Raw genomic sequence first — 25175 nt, 5'->3', positions numbered from 1 at the left:
GTGCTAGCCGATCGGTTGGCCTGGTCGATCGGCTGACATGTTCGATAGGTTGGGCTGTTCGTTCGAACAGCCTGTTCGATCGGTCAGCATCCTGACCTGGTCGGCCTGTTCGTCTAACAGTTGGCTGTTCTGATTGTTTGACGTTATATCGAGGTACTTTGACAACGAGCTGAACCATGGCAACTTCGTCCTTACTTGTTTCCCCTGCTCGGACAGGAATCACCCAAGTCCGACCGGTGAATGGCTCGGAATGGTAGTTTAACGTTTAACCCTAAATCGGTGAACCTCGTAGATGGAATCCGAATCTTGAACCACACAACCGTTAGAATGTTTAGTGAGTTGGCTCAAGCTCCGTTTCTACCGGTTCGAAGGCATTGAGTGTAAAAGAGTTAAAAGAAAGTTGGAAATCCTTCTTTCAATCCTTCACACCATGTAAATGTTCAGATCTGTAATAGATCTTAGTTTGTTTATGTGGAAATCGGCTAGATCCAAGTGATTCTTGGTGGATTGAGGCCAAAACATGAAGTTCTTGAAGAACACCATGATTACATCATCCTAGAACACTTAGATCTTGATGATTTCACGGTTAGAATTCAAGATTTGAAAGATAGAAAGGTGTAGGAGTGTGCATAGATCAAAATCATACAAGATTTAGGATGAAATCTTACCGGGATTGAGAGAAATCTGAGAAATAGTGAAGAACACGAGCTGGTCGGTCAGAAGGTTTCCAGAAGTGGAAAGAATGACAATGACAGGCCTATTTGTAGGCTTCCCAAAGAGGAAAGAGCTGGCCAATCGGCCAGGCATCCCGATCGGACAGCCTGCTCGATCGGACAGTCCGTCCGATCGGCTGGGTTGTTCGATCGGCTAGGAGCTTAATCGATCCACAGTCTGTTTTGAGTTTTCGGTGCGATGATTTCTGATATTTCGATTTCGATTGAAGACGATACGAATACGATAGAGTTTCCTATTCAAATTACTTTTAGTCCCAACTACTATATCTACATACAAGCATCTATATTTCACACTATCCTTTCACTACCATTCATCATGATTCGATTTTGATTGAGTTCGATTGAGTTTCGAGTTTCGATTCGATTGATCACCACACATAACATAAAGTAAACACGCACAGGTAACACGTAAGGTACACACACGTAATATAACACCAAATTCGCATAATTTGAGTTTCGAGTTCGATTGATGATTCGATTAGCTTGATTATTGACTGATTAACTTTATCGCATTGTTACTTCCTACTATTCACAGTCGTAAAGCGTTTTGCGTCGATTAACATTCGATTACTTCGATTCTTTTGATAAACAACACTTACTCCACATAATACAAACAATAAAACATAAAATAGGCTAATTACAGTCAAAGAAGTCAAACTTGACTTGGACTTTGACTTTGACATTGACATTCGAAAGAACGGGGTGTTACAGCCTCCCCTTGTTTAGGGAATTTCGTCCCGAAATTAGGCTGAAAGCTGCACAGCATCGTGAATGTTTTACCAATTTCTCGCTTCAGATCTTCATTTAAACAACTGTGGATACTTAGCCTTCATGTCGCTTTCGAGTTCCAAAGTAAACTCCGCGCCTCGTTTGCCTTCCCATCGGACTTTCACGATAGGGATGCGCGAGCGTCTGAGTTGCTTGGTTTGGCGATCCATGATTTCGACAGGCTTTTCCACGAAGTGTAGCGTTTCGTTGACCTGAAGGTCGTCGAGAGGTACAATTAGATCATGATCAGCTAGGCATTTTCGGAGGTTTGACACATGGAAAGTCGGGTGGACGTTACTAAGCTCCTCCGGTAGTTCGAGTCTGTAGGCGACTTTGCCGATCCATTCCAGAATCTTAAAAGGTCCAACATATCGAGGCGCTAATTTCCCTTTCTTGCCGAATCTGACCACACCCTTCCAAGGTGATACCTTTAGGAGTACGTAGTCACCAACGTCAAATTCAAGGGGCTTGCGTCTTCTATCGGCATAACTTTTCTGTCTATCCCTGGCTTTCGACAAGTTGTCTCGAATCTGGAGGATTTTGTCAGTCGTTTCTTGCAGTAGCTCGGGACCGGTTAATTGCGAGTGACCGATCTCGTGCCACACAATAGGCGAACGACATCTTCTTCCATATAAGGCCTCGAATGGTGCCATTTGGATGCTGGCATGATAGCTGTTGTTGTACGAGAATTCGACCAGCGGTAGGTATTTGTTCCAACTACCACCGAAGTCTATGACACACGCACAGAGCATGTCTTCAAGAGTACGGATCATTCTTTCAGTCTGTTCGTCGGTTTGAGGATGGAATGCGGTACTCAGGTTAAGCGTCGTACCAAGAGCTGCTTGAAATGTTTCCCACAATCGCGAAGTAAACTGAGCATCATGGTCCGAAATCATGTCACGAGGCGTACCATGATTACAAATGATCTCGTCGGTGTAGATTCGGGCTAGTCGTTCCACCTTGTAGTCTTCCCGTATTGGTAAGAAGTGGGCTGATTTGGTCAGACGATCAGCTATAACCCAAATGCTGTCGTGACCTGATGGCGTGGGTGGAAGTTTGGTTATGAAATCCATAGCTATACTTTCCCACTTCCATATAGGGATTGGAGGTTGTTCGAGTAAGCCAGAAGGTCGTTGATGTTCAGCCTTAACTCTCACACAAGTCAGGCAACTTCCAACATAAAGAGCGATATCCCGTTTCATGCCCGGCCACCAGTACTTATAGCGAAGATCCTGGTACATTTTATCGGCACCGGGATGAATAGAATATCGGGATTTGTGGGCTTCGTCCATTATAATCTTTCGCAAATCGGCCCGCTTAGGGATCCAAATTCGGTCCAGATAATAGAAAATCCCATTTACTTTGCTGACGAGCTGAGCTCCATCGTGATAGATCCTCTCTTTCTTCAAGGTGCGTTCATTGAAACAAGCGTGCTGGGCTTCGCGGATGAGGGTTTCGAGATCATGCTGGGCTTGGGTATTGCGAATACTGAGCAGATAACTCCGTCTGCTGAGCGCGTCGGCAACAACATTTGCTTTGCCTGGGTGGTAACGAATCTCACAGTCGTAATCGTTAAGAAGTTCTACCCATCGGCGTTGATGCATGTTAAGTTCTTTCTGGTTGAAGATGTGTTGTAAACTCCTGTGATCGGTGAAGATCGTACACTTGGTACCATACAGGTAGTGTCGCCAAATCTTCAATGCAAAAACAACTGCGCCTAGCTCGAGATCATGGGTTGTATAGTTCTTCTCGTGGATTTTGAGCTGACGAAATGCGTAAGCTATAACCTTGTCCCGTTGCATGAGAACACAGCCAAGACCAAGATTGGAAGCATCACAATAGACAATGAAATCGTTGTTTCCGTCGGGCATCGTGAGAATAGGAGCATTGCAAAGCATATGCTTGAGGGCTTGGAAAGCAGACTCTTGTTCGGTTCCCCAATCAAAAGGCTTGTCTTGATGAGTAAGGGCGGTAAGCGGCACAGCGATCTTAGAGAATCCTTTGATAAATCTTCGATAATAGCCCGCCAGTCCGAGAAAAGAACGAACTTCGGACGGGTTCTTAGGCGTAATCCAGCTCTTAACTGCTTCAATCTTCGCGGGATCGACATGAATACCTTGACTATTAACGATGTGACCCAGAAATTGAACCTCCTCTAGCCAGAATTCGCACTTGGAGAACTTGGCGTATAGTTGATTCCCCTGGAGTAGCTCGAGAACCAAACGAAGATGTTGTGTGTGTTCGGCTTTCGATTTGGAATAGATCAAGACATCGTCGATGAACACGATGACGAAACGGTCTAGAAATGGCTTACACACGCGATTCATCAGATCCATGAAAACCGCGGGTGCGTTAGTTAAACCAAAAGGCATAACAATGAATTCATAATGGCCGTATCGAGTTCGAAAAGCGGTTTTAGGAATGTCTTCCTCTTGAATGCTCAATTGATGATAACCTGAACGTAAATCGATCTTCGAGAAACACTTGGCACCTTGCAGCTGATCAAACAAGTCATCGATTCGAGGCAAAGGGTAACGGTTCTTGATGGTTAACTTATTCAATTCCCGATAGTCGATGCATATCCTGAACGACCCATCCTTCTTTTTAACAAAAAGGACTGGTGCGCCCCAAGGAGAGGTGCTCGGGCGAATAAAGCCTTTTTCAAGTAACTCCTGGAGTTGGTTCGAAAGTTCCCTCATTTCGGATGGTGCGAGTCGATAAGGGGCTTTGGCAACAGGGTTAGCTCTAGGAATAAGGTCGATACGAAAGTCGATATCACAACTTGGCAGTAGTCCTGGGAGATCATCAGGGAACACCTGAAGAAATTCACGGACCACTGGTACGTCTTTAACTTCGGCCTTCTTTTTCTTTTCCCTCTCCGCTACTACAATGTTGGCCAAGAAAGCTCTGTATTCCTTGCGGAGATACTTGCTAGCATGGATGCATGACATGAGCTTGAGACCTTTCGAAGCTGTTTCACCATATACACATAATAGATCACCATTCGCGAGCGAGAATCGAATCATTTTATCAAAGCACACAACTTCAGCATGGTTTTCGCAAAGAAAATCCATGCCTACTATGACATCGAAGCTTCCGAGTTGCATAGGAATAAGGTCGATAGGGAAGATATGATTTTTGAGCTCGAGGGTACAATCGCGGAGAACAGAGTTAACGGCGACAGTTCTTCCAGTAGTGACTTCGACTTCCAATGACGAGGGGAGATAAGAGCGCTTACGACTAAGGAGCTTCTCGAATTCAAACGACACAAAGCAGTTATCGGCTCTAGTATCAAACAAACATGATGCATAAATACCATTCACAAGGAAAGTACCATTAATGTCACGGCTCCCCGACCCACCCTGGACGGAGTCGGGGGACCGCGAGACAGTTCCCGTGGTATTTAATTAATGCGGCAGCGGAAGTCTTTTTATAACAGGATCTTTTATCCGTGAAATATGCTCGTTTAATATATTATACAAAGTTTAAGGGATAAATCCGATAATTTACAATACGTTGATTTCACATAGAAATCTTTATTTTTCAAAACACGATTTATTCATTTATTTACACTGAGCCACTTCTCTGAGCTTGATAGTGCTTTACTGCACTTTTCCTGGATCACACAGATCACCTGAAACATGTTTGAAAAAGGTTTTGTCAGCGGAAAAATACTGAGTGAATCATTCTGTTTTTCTAAAACGACCCGTTAGTTATAATTTACAGTATTAAGAGCGATTACAATGTTTCTATCAACCAATTATCAAGAATGGGTATTTGTCACTCGATTCATTTCTGTGACTGTGGTCATACCACTATTAGGTCCCGTTGCCCAAATAGTGACGGTGTACTCACACAGAGTAGAAATAACTCACATAGAGTAATATGCACTCACATAGAGTGATAATAACAGTAATGTGCACAATACCCCACATACCAGCTGTAATTTGGTGATTACAAAGACTTAATCCCTGTAATTATAACCTTGAAAATAATTTGAGGTATTGTAGTACTTACTCACAAACTGTGAGAAAACAGTTAAAAAGAAGAATGACTCACAAACGGTGAGAAAAGAGTTTGTAAAAGGGGAATGACTCACATTGCAGTTTAACGAGCAATAGATATAAGCCTACTGATTAGCCTTGCTTAAACCTAATTTAACACAATGCACACACACAGGTTAGTAACTAATACAGCAGTTACGTCAATTCACGAGATTACACCTTCACAACGATTAATCAGTGCAATACTCGATAATTCAATCGGATTCACAACGAATAACAGAGCATAGTCCGAATTCGAACAGCACTCTAATATTCAAGCCGAAATCACGCGAATAATCAAAGTACAAGCTCAATTGAGCAGCACCCGGACTATCGTTGGATAGTTATAATCGATCGGACGTTGAATCGTAATAGCGATCGAGTTATTACCCTGATTGCGGCAGCGTTTCGATAATTGTGTGTGTGTTGGACTGTTTTGCTTATAACTCGACGTATATTATGAATTTTTACGTCGTTCAAGTGCCAAATTTCAAGTCCCAACCCCTTCTATTTATACTGAAAATTTGACACCGTCGCGTAGCGCGAGGGGGTACCCCTTTAGGCGTCGCGCTACGCGAGTGACCACCCTACTTTCATAGACTAGGTTTTTGCGTGTGTAGGCTTGTTGAGTCGTTAGATTTTTAAAATTCTATTTCGACAGAGAGTTATGATGATAATCGTAACTAGGGTTTTGCCCCCCCTGAGTTTTAGGGGCCCTGATCCTGATTCCGATTATTCTGGAAATTTTAGGGTTAGTACAGAATTACTTGGGTTTCTTAATTAGGGTTTCCTTACTAGCTAATTATCATCCTAATTATGGATTTTAGTGGCAGTTGTTACATCCTCCCCACCTTAAGAAAAATCTCGTCCTCGAGATTTACTGGAATAGACGAGGATATTTTCGCTTCATTTCCGATTCCAGTTCCCAAGTGTATTCTGGTCCTCTTCTTGAATTCCATTTGACCTTTACTAGCACTAGTCGTTTGTGCTTGAGAAACTTGACTTTTCTATCTTCAATCTGTAGTGGTTTCTCTATAAATTTTAACTTTTCGTTCACCTCTATATCTTGAAGAGGTACTACCAGGGAGTCGTCTGCTAAACATTTCTTAAGATTGGATACATGAAATACATCATGTACTCCAGCTAATTCTTCTGGTAGTTGTAAACGATAAGCAACTGGTCCTATTCGTTGAATCACGGGGAATGGTCCAACGTATCTTGGACTTAGCTTTCATTTCTTACCGAATCGTACTATTCCTTTCCAAGGAGAGACTTTTAAAAGTACTTTATCTCCTACTTGAAATTCTAAAGGCTTGCGACGATTGTCTGCATAGCTCTTTTGACGATCTCGAGCCGTTTTCAATCTTTCCTTAATCTGAGTTATCTTGTCAGTAGTTTCTTGTACTATTTCAGGACCTGATAATTGACTTTCTCCGATTTCTGCCCAACATACTGGAGTTCTGCACTTACGTCCGTAGAGTGCTTCAAATGGTGCAGCTTCGATGCTTGAATGATAGCTATTGTTATAGGAGAATTCAATTAATGGCAAATGGCTATCCCAATTACCACCAAAGTCAATTACACATGCTCAGAGCATGTCCTCTAGAGTTTGTATTGTCCTTTCACTCTGTCCGTCTGTTTATGGATGATAAGCAGTACTTAGATTTAGTCGAGTTCCCATTGCTTTCTGAAAACTTTTCCAGAAATGCGAAGTAAATCGACTATCTCTATCCGATACAATGGAGAGCGGGACTCCATGTAGGGATACTACCTCGTCCACGTAGAGTTGTGCTAACCTTTCCATACTAAAGGTTTCTTTCATTGGTAGGAAATGAGCTGATTTGGTTAAGCGGTCTACAATTACCCAAATCGCATCATTACCTCTTTTGGTTTTGGGTAACTTTGTAACAAAATCCATTGTTATAAGTTCCCATTTCCATACAGGCATTTCTAACTGTTGTAGTAGTCCTGAAGGTTTCTGGTGTTCAGCTTTAACTTGTGAACAAGTTAAGCACTTGGATACGTATTCGGCTATATCCTTTTTCATTCCTATCCACCAGAAATTATTTCTTAAATCTTGGTACATCTTATTGTTTCCTGGGTGCATAGTATACCTAGATTTATGAGCTTCTTCTAAAATCTTATTTCTTAACTCTCCTTGCTTAGGTACCCAAATTCGTTTCTTATGGAATTTCCAAATTCCATCATTTCCTTGTTCTAGTTCTTTTAGGTAACCTTTCATTCCTTCAGCATCATCTTGGATTGCTGTTTTCTGGATTTCTTTAATTTGTGCCATTAAATCTACTTGTAGATTTAACCTCAGAGCACGGACTCGTTTCTGTTTCTCATGATACTTACGACTTAAGGCATCTGCAACTACATTTGCCTTTCCTTCGTGATATTGGATATCACAGTCGTAATCGCTTAGCATCTCCATCCATCTTCTTTGCCTCATGTTTAATTCTTTTTGCCCAAATATATATCTTAAACTTTTATGATCGGTATAGACAGTAAACTTACTTCCATACAGATAATGTCTCCATATCTTAAGGGCAAAAATTATGGCTCCTAATTCTAGATCATGAGTCGTATAATTTTCTTCGTGCTTTTTCAATTGTCTAGAAGCATACGCAATCACCTTCTTACGTTGCATTAACACACATCCGTATCCTAATTTTGAAGCATCACAATATACTTCAAAATCTTCTGTTCCTTCGGGTAAAGCTAAGATTGGTGCATTCGTCAACCTATGCTTTAAAATCTTAAAGGCTTCTTCTTGTCTAGGTCCCCATTCAAACTTAGCAGCTTTACAGGTTAACTTAGTTAATGGTACGGCTATCTTAGAAAAATCTTTGATAAATCGTCTATAGTATCCAGCTAAGCCTAGAAAACTTCTTATCTCCATTGCTGTTTGTGGAACTTTCCACTTCGTAATTGCTTCTATCTTAGCAGGATCTACATGGATACCTTTGTGATTTACCACATGACCTAAGAATTGTACTTCTTGTAGCCAAAATTCACATTTCGATAATTTGGCATAAAGCCTTTCGTTTCTTAACAAAGTTAAGAGAACATGTAAATGCTCACAATGTTCTTTTTGGCTTTTGGAGTAAATAAGTATATCGTCGATGAAAACGATCACAAATTTATCCAAGTATGGTTTACAGATTCGATTCATCATGTCCATGAATGCTGCTGGGGCATTCGTTAATCCAAAGGGCATGACTGTAAACTCATAATGACCATACCTAGTTCTAAAAGCAGTTTTAAGTATGTCCTCTTCTTGTACTTTCAACTGATGATATCCAGATCTTAAATCTATCTTAGAGAAATACCTAGCCCCTTGCAATTGATCAAAAAGATCATCAATCCTAGGTAATGGGTATCGATTCTTAATCGTAACCTTATTCAATTCTCTATAATCGATACACATTCTCATCGATCCATCTTTCTTTTTCACAAACAGTACCGGTGCACCCCAAGGGGATGAACTAGGTTGTATGAATCCTTTGCTTAATAATTCATCTAATTGCTTTTTCAATTCTAGCATTTCGGTAGGTGCTAATCTATATGGTGCTTTAGCTATTGGTGCAGTACCTGGAATTAAATGAATTCTAAACTCTACTTCCCTATCAGGTGGTAATCCAGGTAATTCTTCTGGAAAAACGTCTGGGTATTCTGACACTACCGGGATGTCCTGAAGTTCCTTATCCTTAGTGTTAATGATTACTGAAATCATATACACCATTTCCTGTTTTCTTGAATAACTAGCCAACTTCATTACTGAGATGAATTTTAGTGGTTTTCGAGGTCTATCTCCAGTAATTAAAATTACTTCTCCTGTAGGTGTTTGAATTTCTACTGCATTTTTGTCACATAGGATTCGTGCATGGTTGGCTATTAACCAATCCTTTCCTAATACTACATCGAATCCTGCTAAATTCATTGGTAACAAATTTGCAGAAAACTTATGGCCTAATAGTTCTATTTTTCCTTCTTGCCAGATTTTATCTATTTTCACAGAATTTCCTTCTGCGGTTTCTACTGTGAAGTTTTGCCTAAGAGTGGTTAATGGTAACTTAAGATCTTGGCAAAATAAAGTATTTATAAAACTTTGGTTCGCACCAGAGTCAAATAATACTTTTGCAAATACGTTGTGAACTAAGAACATACCAGCTATCACATCTGGAATGAGTTCAGCCTCTTGAGTGGTCAGCTGGAATGCACGAGCATTTTTCTTGGTTGTTCCTTCCGTGGGTTTGGCTTGGTTAACTATAGGTTTAGCTAACTTAGGACATTCAGATTGAAAGTGTCCCCTCTCTCTGCAATTATAACAAACTTTTGTTTTCTTTCTGCAGTCTTCTTCCCGATGTCCTTTCATTTTGCAAATATTGCAAACCATGTTGCATTGTCCATAATGCTTCTTTTTGCAAACTTTGCAGAAAGGAGATGATGAGGATTGTCCGGTTCCTCTTTTCTTGACATTACCCACACGAAATCCTTGGGTAATCTTGTGAGCTAATTCCTTCTTGCGATCTTCCTCTCTTGTGCGTACCAATTCATCGGTTAGGGTATTAGCTAATTCTACAGCATCGTCAATAGTACGAGGTCTCGCAGCTTTAACGATGTTTCGGATTTCACTAATTAACCCCCAGATGTAACGAGAGATAAGTACCGGTTCTGGCGAAGCCAGTGATGGCACTACCCTTGCGTATTCAAAGAATGTCGAAGTATAGCCCCGACAATCTACGCCTAACATACGATGACTTAGGAACTTGTTTGCCATTTGTTCCTTCTCGTATTCGGGACAGAATTTTCTTTCTACCAGACTCTTAAATTCTTCCCAACTCATTGCATAAGCTATCCTTCTCCCTTTTGCTTGGAGGACCGTGTTCCACCATTCGAGTGCTCCTTCTTTGAACAGATTTGATGCATACATCACCTGGTCTCCATCGGCACATTTGCTTATTGCAATTACTGCCGCAGTGTTGCAGTTGCCCCTTCGTTACCTGCAAATTCAGCGGGTTTGCAAGCAAGAAATTCTTTGTAAGTGCAACCAGGCGTTGCAGCTTTCATTCTTTTAGGGAGTGGGGCCTGCTGCGGATCATGATCGTCATGATTACCGCCTCCATTTATGCTGTTACTGCCGTTATCTTCTGGAATACGTTTACTAGGAATTAATTGTGGTTCGGCAGGTTTTCGAACAGCAGCTACAATTTCTGGAATAGCATGAGCTATCCCTTGGGCGATAAAATGCTCGATATCTTGTCGAGTTATATATTGATCTTCCTGTTCTTGCTCAGATTGATTTACTTCATTAATTGGTTCATTGTTAGCGTTTTCCATCTGCTAATTGGTAAAATTATTAGTGTCTAACTTATCAATGACAAAATTCACATAGATACACATAGATTATCACAACATACGAATATAACCAAAATTGTCGATTTCTCGACTTTTACTTTGTTAGTATATTGTATATGCATCCATACACACCGTATCTTACAGAGTTTTATTGCCCATTTTACAGAATTTTAAGTTACTATCATATAATACGGCTTTCTGTGGTTTAACTAACTGTTCTAGTAACGGTGCTCCCTTTCATCGTACTTCCAAGTTAGATGCTCCCCCATTTCCCTGATCCTATTACCTGTACCTATCAGTTCTTCACCGAACTGACGGAGTTCAGCTAGGTTTTCATTACTCATGGGAGGATTTGGGAGTGGTTCTGGGTCAAATTGTGGAAGGAAGCTATAAGGACTGTTAACTATATTTTGGAATTGCCAGTCATTGGTCCACCATTCCTCCATTTGGCCTAATGGTCTGGTATGAACTAGTGGCTCTGGAATAGCTGGTCCTAGGTTTAGTGGGAATTGAACTGTAGCCGGGTAAGAAAAGAGATTATCGTTGATAGGCTCTAAAACATCACAGTTTTCCAATAGGCGATCTATTTCGTCCTGGAACGTGATTTCCTCAGACTGTTTAGAGCTTTCGCCAATCTCTATTCCCTTTTGCTTCAGATCTATTCCTATTTCTTTTTCAGGTGATTTCGAACCTTCTCCAGTTTCTATTTCCTTTCCCTTGTTCATGATCACAGGATTTTCTATTTTAGGGAGTTTCCTAGTGGCAGTTTTCCTACGGCGCACTTTCCTCCACCCTACATATCTTCTCTTCTTTTTAGGTTTGGCTTTTTCCAGCGGTGGGGCTTGGAATTCCACAGGTTCTTCTATGTCAGCAATGTAACCAGTAAAGTCATGAGAGACTTCGATAAGCACTGGATATAAGTTGAGATTCTGGAATGTTTCCGACATCTCATTCATGCTGCATAGCATATATGCAAAATGTAATGTTAAAACTTTGGAACAAAGTTTAACAAACAAAACACTGAAGTTTTATTGCATACTAATTTATACAAAGAACAACAGAAATAAACACACTTAGGACTTTATTTATTTACGGGATTGTGATTTCTCTTACTAGACCCAACGGATATTTAGAGATTAGTATTTTCTGCTACAGTAGCTAGCATATAGAGATTTGCCCATTTCCCGTCTATTTTATCTTCCCAAGGTGTACTATTACCCAACTCTTGGACTTCGGGGTTAAACCTAACTCTCTTGGTTCGGGGTTTCTTTGTCTCCTGACTCTTTTTAAGTATCGAATCCCTTTTCTCTGGGGAAAGTGGATTCTCATAGTTTGCCTTGCGGACAAAGATTCCTTCTTCTAAATTTACTGGATTTTTAGAAGAAGATGCCACATCTAGTTTGTGGTAGATAGCAGACAGCTTTTGCTTACCCATACTGTAACTAAAAATAGCCAGTTAATAAAACAAATAATCACAGAATAACAATTAGTAAAATTAAGCACTGTGGTCCAAAATGCTTAATTTAGGCTTAATCAGTGGCTCGATCAGTGGCTCAATTTAATTATTAGCTCTGATACCACCTTCGATGTCACGGCTCCCCGACCCACCCTGGACGGAGTCGGGGGACCGCGAGACAGTTCCCGTGGTATTTAATTAATGCGGCAGCGGAAGTCTTTTTATAACAGGATCTTTTATCCGTGAAATATGCTCGTTTAATATATTATACAAAGTTTAAGGGATAAATCCCATAATTTACAATACGTTGATTTCACACAGAAATCTTTATTTTTCAAAACACGATTTATTCATTTATTTACACTGAGCCACTTCTCTGAGCTTGATAGTGCTTTACTGCACTTTTCCTGGATCACACAGATCACCTGAAACATGTTTGAAAAAGGTTTTGTCAGCGGAAAAATACTGAGTGAATCATTCTGTTTTTCTAAAACGACCCGTTAGTTATAATTTACAGTATTAAGAGCGATTACAATGTTTCTATCAACCAATTATCAAGAATGGGTATTTGTCACTCGATTCATTTCTGTGACTGTGGTCATACCACTATTGGGTCCCGTTGCCCAAATAGTGACGGTGTACTCACACAGAGTAGAAATAACTCACATAGAGTAATATGCACTCACATAGAGTGATAATAACAGTAATGTGCACAATACCCCACATACCAGCTGTAATTTGGTGATTACAAAGACTTAATCCCTGTAATTATAACCTTGAAAATAATTTGAGGTATTGTAGTACTTACTCACAAACTGTGAGAAAACAGTTAAAAAGAAGAATGACTCACAAACGGTGAGAAAAGAGTTTGTAAAAGGGGAATGACTCACATTGCAGTTTAACGAGCAATAGATATAAGCCTACTGATTAGCCTTGCTTAAACCTAATTTAACACAATGCACACACACAGGTTAGTAACTAATACAGCAGTTACGTCAATTCACGAGATTACACCTTCACAACGATTAATCAGTGCAATACTCGATAATTCAATCGGATTCACAACGAATAACAGAGCATAGTCCGAATTCGAACAGCACTCTAATATTCAAGCCGAAATCACGACGAATAATCAAAGGACAAGCTCAATTGAGCAGCACCCGGACTATCGTTGGATAGTTATAATCGATCAGGCGTTGAATCGTAATAGCGATCGAGTTATTACCCTGATTGCGGCAGCGTTTCGATAATTGTGTGTGTGTTGGACTGTTTTGCTTATAACTCGACGTATATTATGAATTTTTACGTCGTTCAAGTGCCAAATTTCAAGTCCCAACCCCTGCTATTTATACTGAAAATTTGACACCGTCGCGTAGCGCGAGGGGGTACCCCTTTAGGCGTCGCGCTACGCGAGTGACCACCCTACTTTCATAGACTAGGTTTTTGCGTGTGTAGGCTTGCTGAGTCGTTAGATTTTTAAAATTCTATTTCGACAGAGAGTTATGATGATAATCGTAACTAGGGTTTTGCCCCCCCTGAGTTTTAGGGGCCCTGATCCTGATTCCGATTATTCTGGAAATTTTAGGGTTAGTACAGAATTACTTGGGTTTCTTAATTAGGGTTTCCTTACTAGCTAATTATCATCCTAATTATGGATTTTAGTGGCAGTTGTTACAATTAACCACGTTGTTGTCAGCCAGGGCTTGACGAGCATTGATGTTGAAAGTTCTGGCACGGGCTGCTTGCTGCTGCTGCTGAGGCTGCTGGTGCTGCTGTTGGGCCTCTTGTTTCACCACCCTGTTCGGGCACATGTTTGCAAAGTGGTTAGGATCACCACATGCAAAGCAGACTCGAGCATTGACCGCGGGTGCTTGAGCTGCGGGTTGCCCTTGAGGGGCTGGGAGTAGAGCTTGATGAGCGGCGGCAGGAGCTGCGGTGTTTCGGGGACCATAGTGACAGTTTGCAGTGAAACAACCGTAGAGGTTGCAGTGAGCGCAGAAACGACAGGCGATTCCCACCGATGATGATATGAGCATGTCGGGAAGAGCGGGTGGGGACCTGTGTAAGCACCCTTTGCTGGCGGTGCATTGGTCACTGGAGCTGGTCGGTGATGATACTGCTGTTGAGCCGGTACGGCTTGCAGAGGAGCAGTAGTTGTTGTGACAGCACAGTTCTTGTTGCTGGAGCTGCTGTTGTGCTTCTTCTTTCGGCATGATGACTTGGATGGCTGAGCAGTGGAGTCGGCGGTCGGTGCAGTAGTAGTTTGATGCAGAGACTTGGATGGCTTATCCCAGAAACCAGACTTTACCCGCTTGTCATTGATCTCGGCGGCAAGCAAGTAAGTCTCCTCGATTGATGATGTCTTTGCGACGTTAACAAAGTCGGCAACACAATCAGGTAGAGCTCGAATGTACTTCTTGATGGCCATGTCTGGCGTCTTGACTTGATCGGGACAGATAATGCTAAGCTGCTTGAAGCGAGCGGTTAGAGCAGCGTTCTCTCCGTCCGTCTGCTTGATGTTCCAAAACTCGTCCTCCAGCTTTTGGCGTTCATGGGGAGGGCAGAATTCGTCCATCATGATGGCCTTCAGCTCTTCCCAAGTCAGCTCATAAGCTGCATCATTCCCGCGTTTGTTTCGTTCGTCCGTCCACCAGTCTAAAGCTCGGGACTGGAAAACGCCGGTTGCATTTAGGGTACGGAGATTTTCAGGACAGCCGCTTTGGCGCAGAGTGACTTCAACCGAATCAAACCATTGAAACATGGCGGTAGGGCCATCTTCTCTGGTAAACTCTTTTGGTCCGCATGCCTTAAACTGTTTGAAGCTGAAAACGGCCTTGTTGGCATCTTTCGGAACATCGCTTCGCAACTCCTCAGACGATTTGCTGACGTTTTCATACACCTCGCTCACAGCTTTTGCCACTTGCTTGGCGATGATAGCAGCGAGACGCTTGTCTCTCTTTTCTTGGCGGGTAAGAGGGGTTCGATGTCCAGATGACGACATGGTCTGCAACAGACATTGTCGTGGGTCTCAGACACAACAAATCGAATCTCACCTCACACGTCTACTACTTACTAAAGCTCAGGAACATGATAAGGCATGAATCACATAAACACATAGGCACAAAATCACAGACTCACGTAATCACAGATCACAGAAGCACATAAAGCACAGAATCACAGAAGCACATAAACACATAAACACCTACGCATTTAATCACAGATGCAGTTAATGTCACGTAATTCTCCTATTCGCACACAGTAGCACATACCATATCCTGACTGCATCTATGTTTTACGAGTTATTCGAATATAGTGATCGCGAATAGCATATCGAGTTAGTATGGTATAGTCGTATAGCGTGTCGAGTAGTATAGTATAATCGCGTATCATAGCATAATATCATCTAAAACTGCAGCGACTTGCTAGTGGCTTGAGATAGGATAACAATACGAGTCGTGTGTATCGATCGAAGTGATAGCAAAAATCGAGAAATTAAAACACGTAAACAGACAAGCACACTTAAAACACGTAAAATCATCGAATTATCAGAGTTGGCAGTTGCGAGTTCAGAATCGAAACACATAAAATCGAGGGATAGATTGTCTGCGGCTACTAGACATCGACTACCCAAAGCGTTTCAACTATTCGCAGTGGACTTGTCGTCACTTTTCGACTTTCGGGCTCGCGTTGCTATCTCGATTCTTGGGCATTCAACACGTATTCCCTAGGTCGTACTTGTAAGTTCAGGTCGTTGGAGTCCGTCGAGGCTTTGGTGAGATAAATAAAAATCCAGAACAAGTTGTCAAGGTTAGGGTTTCACCCCTAGCTTAGCAACTTCTTCCTCGTTTTAGTAAAATTTGAGGTGATTATTCATCAAAATATGGATTTCACTCCCGATTTGGTATAATTCTCCTCGTTTGTTATTGAAAATCATGAGGAAATTATTGATAAATTGGTAATATCGGCATCGACCAAGCAATTTAGTCGAGAGTTTGCGGTTTTCACACCTAATCCTGACTAAATCACTTGATTCTATTTGAAAATTCGAGTGCAGTGATAGCGAAGAGTAACAGGATATAGCACATAAGCTTGGTCTGTTGGTTCCTAACTATAGTCTAGGTCTCTAAGACAACAACCCGGACTAGGTCGTGTCTAGCCTAATTCCCTATAGTTATGGCTCTGATACCAATCTGTCAAACCCCAACTGATGGCAGAATCATCGGCGCATGGCACTGAGCGAAACAGACTGTCCAAAAGTTTCCATAACAATTATTATCACTATTCAATTTATATAATACGTCCCATACCGTACCTCAAATAACAAACAAATTATTACAGATAACATCAAGTCAAATATTTTGTTCTGACAACTCAGATTTAAATATCAAAATTGTTTAAATGTTTCTAGAGACTCGATCTGCAACATCTACAGACAACTATGCTCTAGACGCTTATTCTAAGCTCGCCTTCCTAGCAGATAAGCATCCTAATTGCCTGTCACATACGTTAAAATAAAGTCAATACATAAAATGTAAAGGTGAGCATACAAGTTTGATAATAGCATATAGAGTTCGAAATAGTTTACGCATAACCAGCACGTACACAGAGGAAAACGAAGCATGTTAATTATCGACATGGATCTATCGATACCAATGACTGCGGGTTAACTGTCCGAGACAGTTCGCAATACATGATTACCACCGTAATCCATGCAAGTAATTGTCCTTAACAACCCCCGTGTGAATGGGTGCTGAGTCCAAACTATAGTACTACGTCGTTAAGGCAGGTAGACAGCATTCCACGTGTAAACATAACAACAAGCATTCATTTAGTCACGTAATACATGCAGAACGGTTAGCGTTTAAATAATTGAGTAGTGTGTTCGATTGTGATTTAGATAAGTAAGTATGTAACACCCAAAAGTGCTAAAGCAAAAAGGGTTCGAGTATACTCACAGCGATTAATTGATGGATTAAAGGGAGTGCTTGAGAGTAGGGTTAGCCTGAATAGTTCGATAGCATAACGATGAGTAACACGCTAAATGGAAACAAATGATGATGGGTCGAACAGCCTGGTCGATCGAACAGTAGGTTCGATCGAACGGGTTGTTCGTTCGGTTGGACAATCCGTTCGGACAACCTGTTCGATCGGCCGGTAGGCTCGATCGGTTGGACAGTCCGTTCGGGCAGCCTGTTCGATCGGCCGGTAGGCTCGATCGGTTGGACTGTTCGAGTGGATTGTTTCTTCCTTTGAGTAGGATGTGTTTGTGTATGATGGCTTGTCCTTTTGAAGTTTTTGTTGTAGTATTTGAGAACATTGAAGTGTTCCTACCTTCCAGGTCGATCGATCGAACGGGCTGTTCGATCGGTCGGCTTAACCGATCGGTTGGACACCTCAGTAGTAAGTCCTCAGTAGGATGTCACCTGATCGGTCAGCATGTTCGATTGGGTGGCACTCCAATACATCGAACGAGTTGAAAATCGATTTAGTGTTGAAACATAGTATCTTATGATCCGAAGAGTATTTCAACCCAACCGTAGTTCGGCTGACATGTCCGATCGATTGGGGTGTTCGTTTAAACAGCCTGTTCGATCGGTCAGCATCCTGACCTGGTCGGCCTGTTCGTCTAACACTTGACTGTTCTGATTGTTTGACGTTATATCGAGGTACTTTGACAACGAGCTGAACCATGGTAACTTCGTCCTTACTTGTTTCCCCTGCTCGGACAGGAATCACCCAAGTCCGGCCGGTGAACGGTTCGGAACGGTAGTTTAACGTTTAACCCAAAATCGGTGAACCTCGTAGATAGAATCCGAATCTTGAACCACACAACTGTTAGAATGTTTACTGAGTTGGCTCAAGCTCCGTTTCTACCGGTTCGAAGGCATTGAGTGTAAAAGAGTTGAAAAAAAGTTGGAAATCCTTCTTTCAATCCTTCACACCATGTAAATGTTCAGATCTGTGATAGATCATTGAGGCCAAAACATGAAGTTCTTGAAGAACACCATGATGACATCATCCTAGAACACTTAGATCTTGATGATTTCACGGTTAGAATTCAAGATTTGAAAGATAGAAAGGTGTAGGAGTGTGCATAGATCAAAATCGTTCAAGATATAGGATGAAATCTTACCAGGATTGTAAGAAATCTGAGAAATAGTGAAGAACACGAGCTGGTCGGTCAGAAGGTTTCCAAAAGTGGAAAGAATGACAATGACAGGCCTATTTATAGGCTTCCCAAAGAGGAAAGAGCTGGCCGATCGACCAGGCATCCCAATCGGACAGCTTGCTCGATCGGACAGTCCGTCCGATCGGCTGGGCTGTTCGATCGGCTAGGAGCCTGATCGATCCACAGCCTGTTTTGAGTGTTCGGTGCAACGATTTCTAATATTTCGATTTCGATTGAAGACGATACGAATACGATAGAGTTTCCTATTCAAATTACTTTTAGTCCCAACTACTATATCCACATACAAGCATCTATATTTCACACTATCCTTTCGCTACCATTCATTATGATTCGATTTCGATTGAGTTCAATTGAGTTTCGAGTTTCGATTTGATTGATCACCACACATAACATAAAGTAAACATGCACAGGTAACACGTAAGGCACACACACGTAAAGCGTTTTGCGTCGATTAACATTCGATTACTTCGATTCTTTTGATAAACAACACTTACTCCACATAATACAAACAATAAAACATAAAATAGGCTAATTACAGTCAAAGAAGTCAAACTTGACTTGGACTTTGACTTTGACTTTGACTTTGACTTTGACATTCGAAAGCAGGGGGTGTTACACCGTCATCATTAACACCACCGACGTCACCGGAAAACTTTAGCCATATCGAAAGTCCTAATTTTCATGAAAACCCTAACCCCTAATCATCGTCATCAACCATCTTCATCGGAACCCACAATCATCTTCACCGGCAGTAAGATTGTTACCACAAGCAAGGTATACTTTCTTGATTTGTGATCTATGATGTCAAATAAATGTTCTTGAATGTAGATTGATTCTGGGTTTAACTGACTTTTTGTGTGATTTGGTTGTCCTGTAGTTTTGCACTAAAGGTATTTGATGAATTGTCTCTGAAAGTTTGTTATGCAAGACAAGTGTTTGTTTTGCATTCAAGCTTTACACCGAAGGTGTTTGATGATTTGTCTTTGAGAGTGTGTCTTATTTGTGGGAGAGATAAGAAAGAGACAGGAAGAGAGAGAGAGTAATTAGAGAGAGGAGATGTGTATCTTTGTCTTATATATGTATCATAATAATATAATATAATATAATATCTTTTTAGGTTGGATGGGAAAGACTAAAATGCCCCTTATTTTATACTTGAAATTACCAAAATACCCTTTCAGTTAACATGTAATATGGATGGAGTTAGAGGCGGGGAGTGAAATCATAAAAGGCTTCAAAGATCAGGGAGTAAAATGACTATTTTTAAAGGTTTGGGGCAAAACCATTAAAGTGACCAAACCACATGGAGCAAAACGGAAGTTTACTCTAGTAATATTAATAGTAATAGTAATAGTAATAATAATAATAATAGTAATAATAGTAATAGTAATAGTAATAATAGTAATAATAATAATAATAATAATAATAATATTAATATTAATAATAATAATAATAATAATAATAATAATAATAATAATAATAATAATAATAATAATAATAATAATAATAATAATAATAATAATAATAATAATAATAATAAACCTTTACAAAACCATATAATAATACAATTCAGAATAAACAAAACCATATAATAATACATTTGAGAATAAAACACAAACAGATACATTTAAAAATACACGATTCTTTAACCATCCTCCTCCTACCGGGTTCATCATACTTTTACCATCTTCGCCGTTAAAAAAAACAAATTGAGTTATGTAGGTTTTGAGATATCGTTTCACTTTGTATACTTTCTTAATTATGTTAATTCGCTTCATATTAAAGTGTTTCGCTTATACATGAAATCAATAATCGGATAAAATATTAAAAGAAACTTTCAAGAATGAGATGTTCTGTTCTGTGGGAATTCAATTCTAAGTGTTAACTTGATGTACATATTAGACCTATAAATCCTTTAAATATGGGTCCGAATCAACAAAAGAGTTAAGAGGCAACGTCCTTATATCAATAACAAATCCAACACTATCGATAGCAATTTTGTTACTCCCAAAGTTGAAGTTCTAAGTTGCTACTGAAACACGAGATGCAACTGCATCTCATTTTTTTACTTAGGCACAGTTGGCTACCAAATAGTGGCAACCTCATACTGATCTTTTTAGCCAAGTTGTTATAGGAGCAATTGCAACTTGCTACTTATTATAGTAACTTTGAAGATCATATTTTCATGCAACTCTCATCCATACACGTTGATCCGATTAACGCAAAACTAAAACTTTTCACGCTGACCTGACAATTAGACTCCAGCTAGTGTCGTCGCCCCTTGAACTCCCTAGAGAGATAGGCCCCTAACCCTGATAAGGTGCTACCTGCACCCCCAACCCCCAAAAAGACAATGTCCACACCTACTAACTTGTGTCGCTGTTTATTATGCTTTTCTTTTTTAATTTGGTATACAAGTAAATCTAGTTATGGAAAATAGCTTGATGTAACTAAAATCATTAACAAGCTTGTTTTCAGCACGCTTAGCCCATAATTGCTATATGTTTGCTAGTAGTGGCTATATAGTAGACTTATAGATATGTCGTCTCTACTTTTTTTAGGATAAAAGCCTGCATTTTACGCCCCAAAAACTATTTTTAAAGAGAAGAGATCTTGTCATGAGTGACAATGAGATTTGACTTCACATCATCAATACATGTATTTAAAGTCTTTTAGCCCTCGAAGTTTAAAACCACACTTCATTTTTTAACAAGTTGGTATTTATATTCAATGTTTTATACAATTGAATTGATTGTGTTATTTAATGAGTATGTAGTTAATATTCTGATACATCACCGATATATCAGTGATATATCGGTTATCAGTCCCTTGCCGAGATATCGGTATAAAATATCGGTTAGAATATCGGAACCGATAATATCGGTGATGTTGACCAATACATCATCGATTTTCCCAATATCAACACCTTTCTTCTTAGTTCTACAGTTCGTCTTTCTTCTTATTGTTGCTATTAGTGTTTTAAGTCTTAATTATTAGTTGTTAGTGTTAAGTATTATTGTTTTAAGTCTTAGTAAGTTCCTACTTGCTATAATTGTTAGTGTTTTGAAAGTTGCAAAATGTTAATTTGTTAATGGTAGGAGAGTATTCTGAATTGTTGCTATATATATAAATTGTAGCATGATATCCAAATTACCGATATCCGACCGCGATAACTGATATCTCAAATATCAGTCCTTGACCAATATCTTACTGCATTAGCTACTTAGTTTAATGATTTAAGAAACCACTTTGAGAAAATGATCCCCCAACTACCTTCTCCGAGTACTTACTATGGAATTCACATTACCGTCAATGAATGGGGTGTCAACTAAGTTATAGTTTACTGTAACTTGTATCATTCTAAGTTTGTTTATCGTAGAAACATATACAATTTGGAGCTCTAAAGTGAACTCGAGCAATGATGGTTAATCATTGTTAGCATTGTAAGCAAAATAATTACTCTTATATAACAAAAGGCCTAAATTTTGAGATTCGCTTTAGGTTAAAAAGGTTGAGTTGACCATGATTTACAAGTTTTTTTTTTAGAAGCCCGCATCTTGGTTTATGAGAAAAGCCAGATTGATGATGAAGTTTATAAAAACCAAATCATTGTCTTGGCTTAGGTACATCGCATGTTTTTAGGTTCTTGGTTTCGATTCACTAAAGTACAAAGTTTTCATTTATTAAAAAAGTCTTAAAATACTATAATAATAACTCAGTTGCATCTGCCTGTTGGGCTTCTATTTTATAGTTGTACTAGGTTATAACCCGTGAATACTCACGGGTTGTTAATCTATCTTTCTAAACAAAAAGCATATATACAAATATATATATAAACGAAAAATTGTATGATGAATAAGGTGTATAAATAAATGAAATGTGTATACTTCTGATATAAATGATTTATGTTAGTTATGAAAAATGGACTGTAGGGATAAAATTATAATGGCAATCTGAATTTAAAATACTAAAATAACAAACGCATTGTACCACAAACGTAAATAAAGGGGGATAGAAAAGTAAATGTAAGATATATGTTTTTTCGGGTTTGAAATAAAAACTGAAAGTCTATTACTGTAGCGCTTCTGCTTGCTAGAGTTTCGTAACCAATAACTTGGAATTCGTTTTAGACCAGTTGAAAAAACAATCATCAGTGGTTGGGCAGACCTTTGAAAAGGTGAATGTGGGCCACCTTTGAATTTTAAAGTGGGGCAGTGGTTTGAATTTATGATGTCACCATGCTCTCTCTTTGGCTTCCACCTCATTGTTGCTGACATAAGAAAAGCCTTGTTGGACATGCTCTCTAGCTAACACATTAGCTTTTCTTATGTCACTTGGATTTCTCCTTTTATAGAAAGTATATATAGATGTTGGTATAAATTCAAATTAACTTACATTTAGACGAATTTTTTTTTTCAGAAATGACTTATGTCAAATATAATATGTTTTTACACTTATTATTATATACGTTTTTTAGTTGTCTACGTTTTGACGCAATTTTTTTTTCTGAAAATGAGTAGGGTTAAATATAATACATTTTCTTGCTTATTTTTATGTATGTTATCAGTTGTTCTACGTTTTGACATAAATTTTGTTCGGAAACGAGTTGGGTCAAATATAATACGTTTTCAATAGATGGTATAAATTCGAGTTACTTTACGTTCCGACGCCACTGCAACGCGTCGTAAATGTTTTCTTATGTGCTTATTTTTATGCACGTGTTAGTATAAATTCAAGTTGGTCTATGTTTTGACGTAAATTACAATTAGCAATTTGTGTAAAAAATGTTTTCATCCTATGTGCGTTTTTGTTTCTTTCTTGATTTTTTTTGACTTTATTATTTTTATTTTTTTGACTTTTCTTTATATTTAGTGTTTTAGTTTAAGGTTCCTTTTTCATTAAAGTTATAATTAAAATAGAGTTTATATTTCCATCGACAATTAATTTAAAATTTTATTTTTATGGTTTTCAGTCGATAAAAACATGTTTTATATTATTTTAAAGCATATTTCTTTCGGTTTCTATACGGAACCAAGATAGATATCGAGCGAAATCCCGCTGCGTAGCGCGAGTAATTTTACTAGTTTTATACATGGTACACAAGTATCACTATAAAAGAATAACGAATAACTTTAATTAATGGACATATCAAAGGTAGATACCAATGATGATACTCAGTCGAAAACCAAGGTGTGAGATATAAGTACATTTGAACTTTCAAGAAACAAAAATATTGGTTCCTCCTGGTCAAATGGTGGTGGAGAATAAAAACGGAATCAAACACCTTATGGGCAAAAGTTATAGAAGCGATTCATGGAAGTGATAGGAAAGTGGAAGCAGTTCCGGTAAAAAAATCTCAGACAGGCGTGTGGAAAAATATTGGGGAAATAGGAAAAGAATTCAGTAAAAGGAATATAAACATTAACACGAGTTTATGCAGTAAAGTTGGTAAGGGAGATAAAACTCTATTTTGGGTGGACACATGGAATGGCAGCGAACCGCTGAGGGTAAAATTTCCGTGTCTGTACCATTTATCTACAAGGAAAAGAGCTAAAGTACAAGAGGCCTATAAGATCGTGAATGGGGGGATTCTATGGGATTGGACATGGAGCAGAGCTCCAAGTAGCGATGAGGAAAAAGCGGAAATGGTATTATTGAAGCAAAGTCTCCAGCAACACGTCTTATCTAATAATGAAGATGTGTGGGTATGGAAACAGTCTGAAAAGGAGGATTTCAGCGTGAAAAGCGTGAGGTTACATCTGGGCCGAAATATAGATATAAATGTAGCACCCAATTCATTCTACTGGAACAACTGGGCAACGGCCAAAAGTTCAGCTTTTGTGTGGCGAGCGACCGATGAAAAGATTCCATCAGCTGTTGCTTTGGCAAACAGAGGTATGGAGTTACAGGAAACGAGCTGCAAAATATGTGGAGAAGGCGATGAAGATGCTGCACATATTCTAATAAACTGCAACTTCGCGAGGAGGGTTTGGGAAGCGGTTCAGATATGGACAGGTTTATCGATGGTAAATGATGTTAGCAATGTGTATGATCTGCTGAAAAAGACTACAGAAAGCAATAAAAGTCGGTGTAAGAGAAAGATTCTACATGCGATTGCAATTCAAACTATGTGGCTCCTATGGAGGAATAGAAACGACAAAATATTCTCGGGGAGAAGTCGCACGGTTCAAATGATTATTGAGGAAATAAAAGATGCATCTTTTCTAGGGGTGAGACAGAGATCTAAACACAGCTCAATTACAAAACAACAGTGGTGGGAATTTAGTTTTGATCTGTAGCTTTTTTACCTTTTTGTTCCTTTGTTTCTTTTTGGTTTGTTTTTGTATTGATTCAGCTTCTGGCTGAGAACTTTTAGTTTTGTTTTATATGATAGAAGTTTCGTTGGCGATTCAGAAAAAAAAAAAGAAATAAAAATATAAAATAAACTATATGAGAAAATAAGAAATTGTAAAACGTACATTAATTTCATTGGTGAAAATAGTATATATAACATTTTCCAACTTGCATTAGGGATGGTAGTATATGTCGCGTGAGGTAACTAGCTAATTCAATCCTACATTAAAGAGAAGAATAATTGCTCTTTAATAAAAATTTTCGAT

At 39.3% G+C, this 25175-nt stretch overlaps 1 protein-coding gene across 1 annotated transcript; it reads left to right on the top strand.

Annotated features, from left to right (window-relative positions):
* The first annotated feature begins 24200 nt into the window (after window positions 1–24200).
* Window positions 24201–24854, top strand: LOC110887718. Its single transcript, XM_022135290.1, has one exon. It carries the CDS (start codon window positions 24201–24203, stop codon window positions 24852–24854), a length of 654 nt encoding a protein of 217 aa, XP_021990982.1.
* Window positions 24855–25175: the final 321 nt, after the last annotated feature.

The sequence above is a fragment of the Helianthus annuus genome, chromosome 7 (assembly GCF_002127325.2).
Source record: "Helianthus annuus cultivar XRQ/B chromosome 7, HanXRQr2.0-SUNRISE, whole genome shotgun sequence".
Taxonomy (NCBI): domain Eukaryota; kingdom Viridiplantae; phylum Streptophyta; class Magnoliopsida; order Asterales; family Asteraceae; genus Helianthus; species Helianthus annuus.
This window is presented reverse-complemented; position numbering and strand designations above follow the sequence as displayed.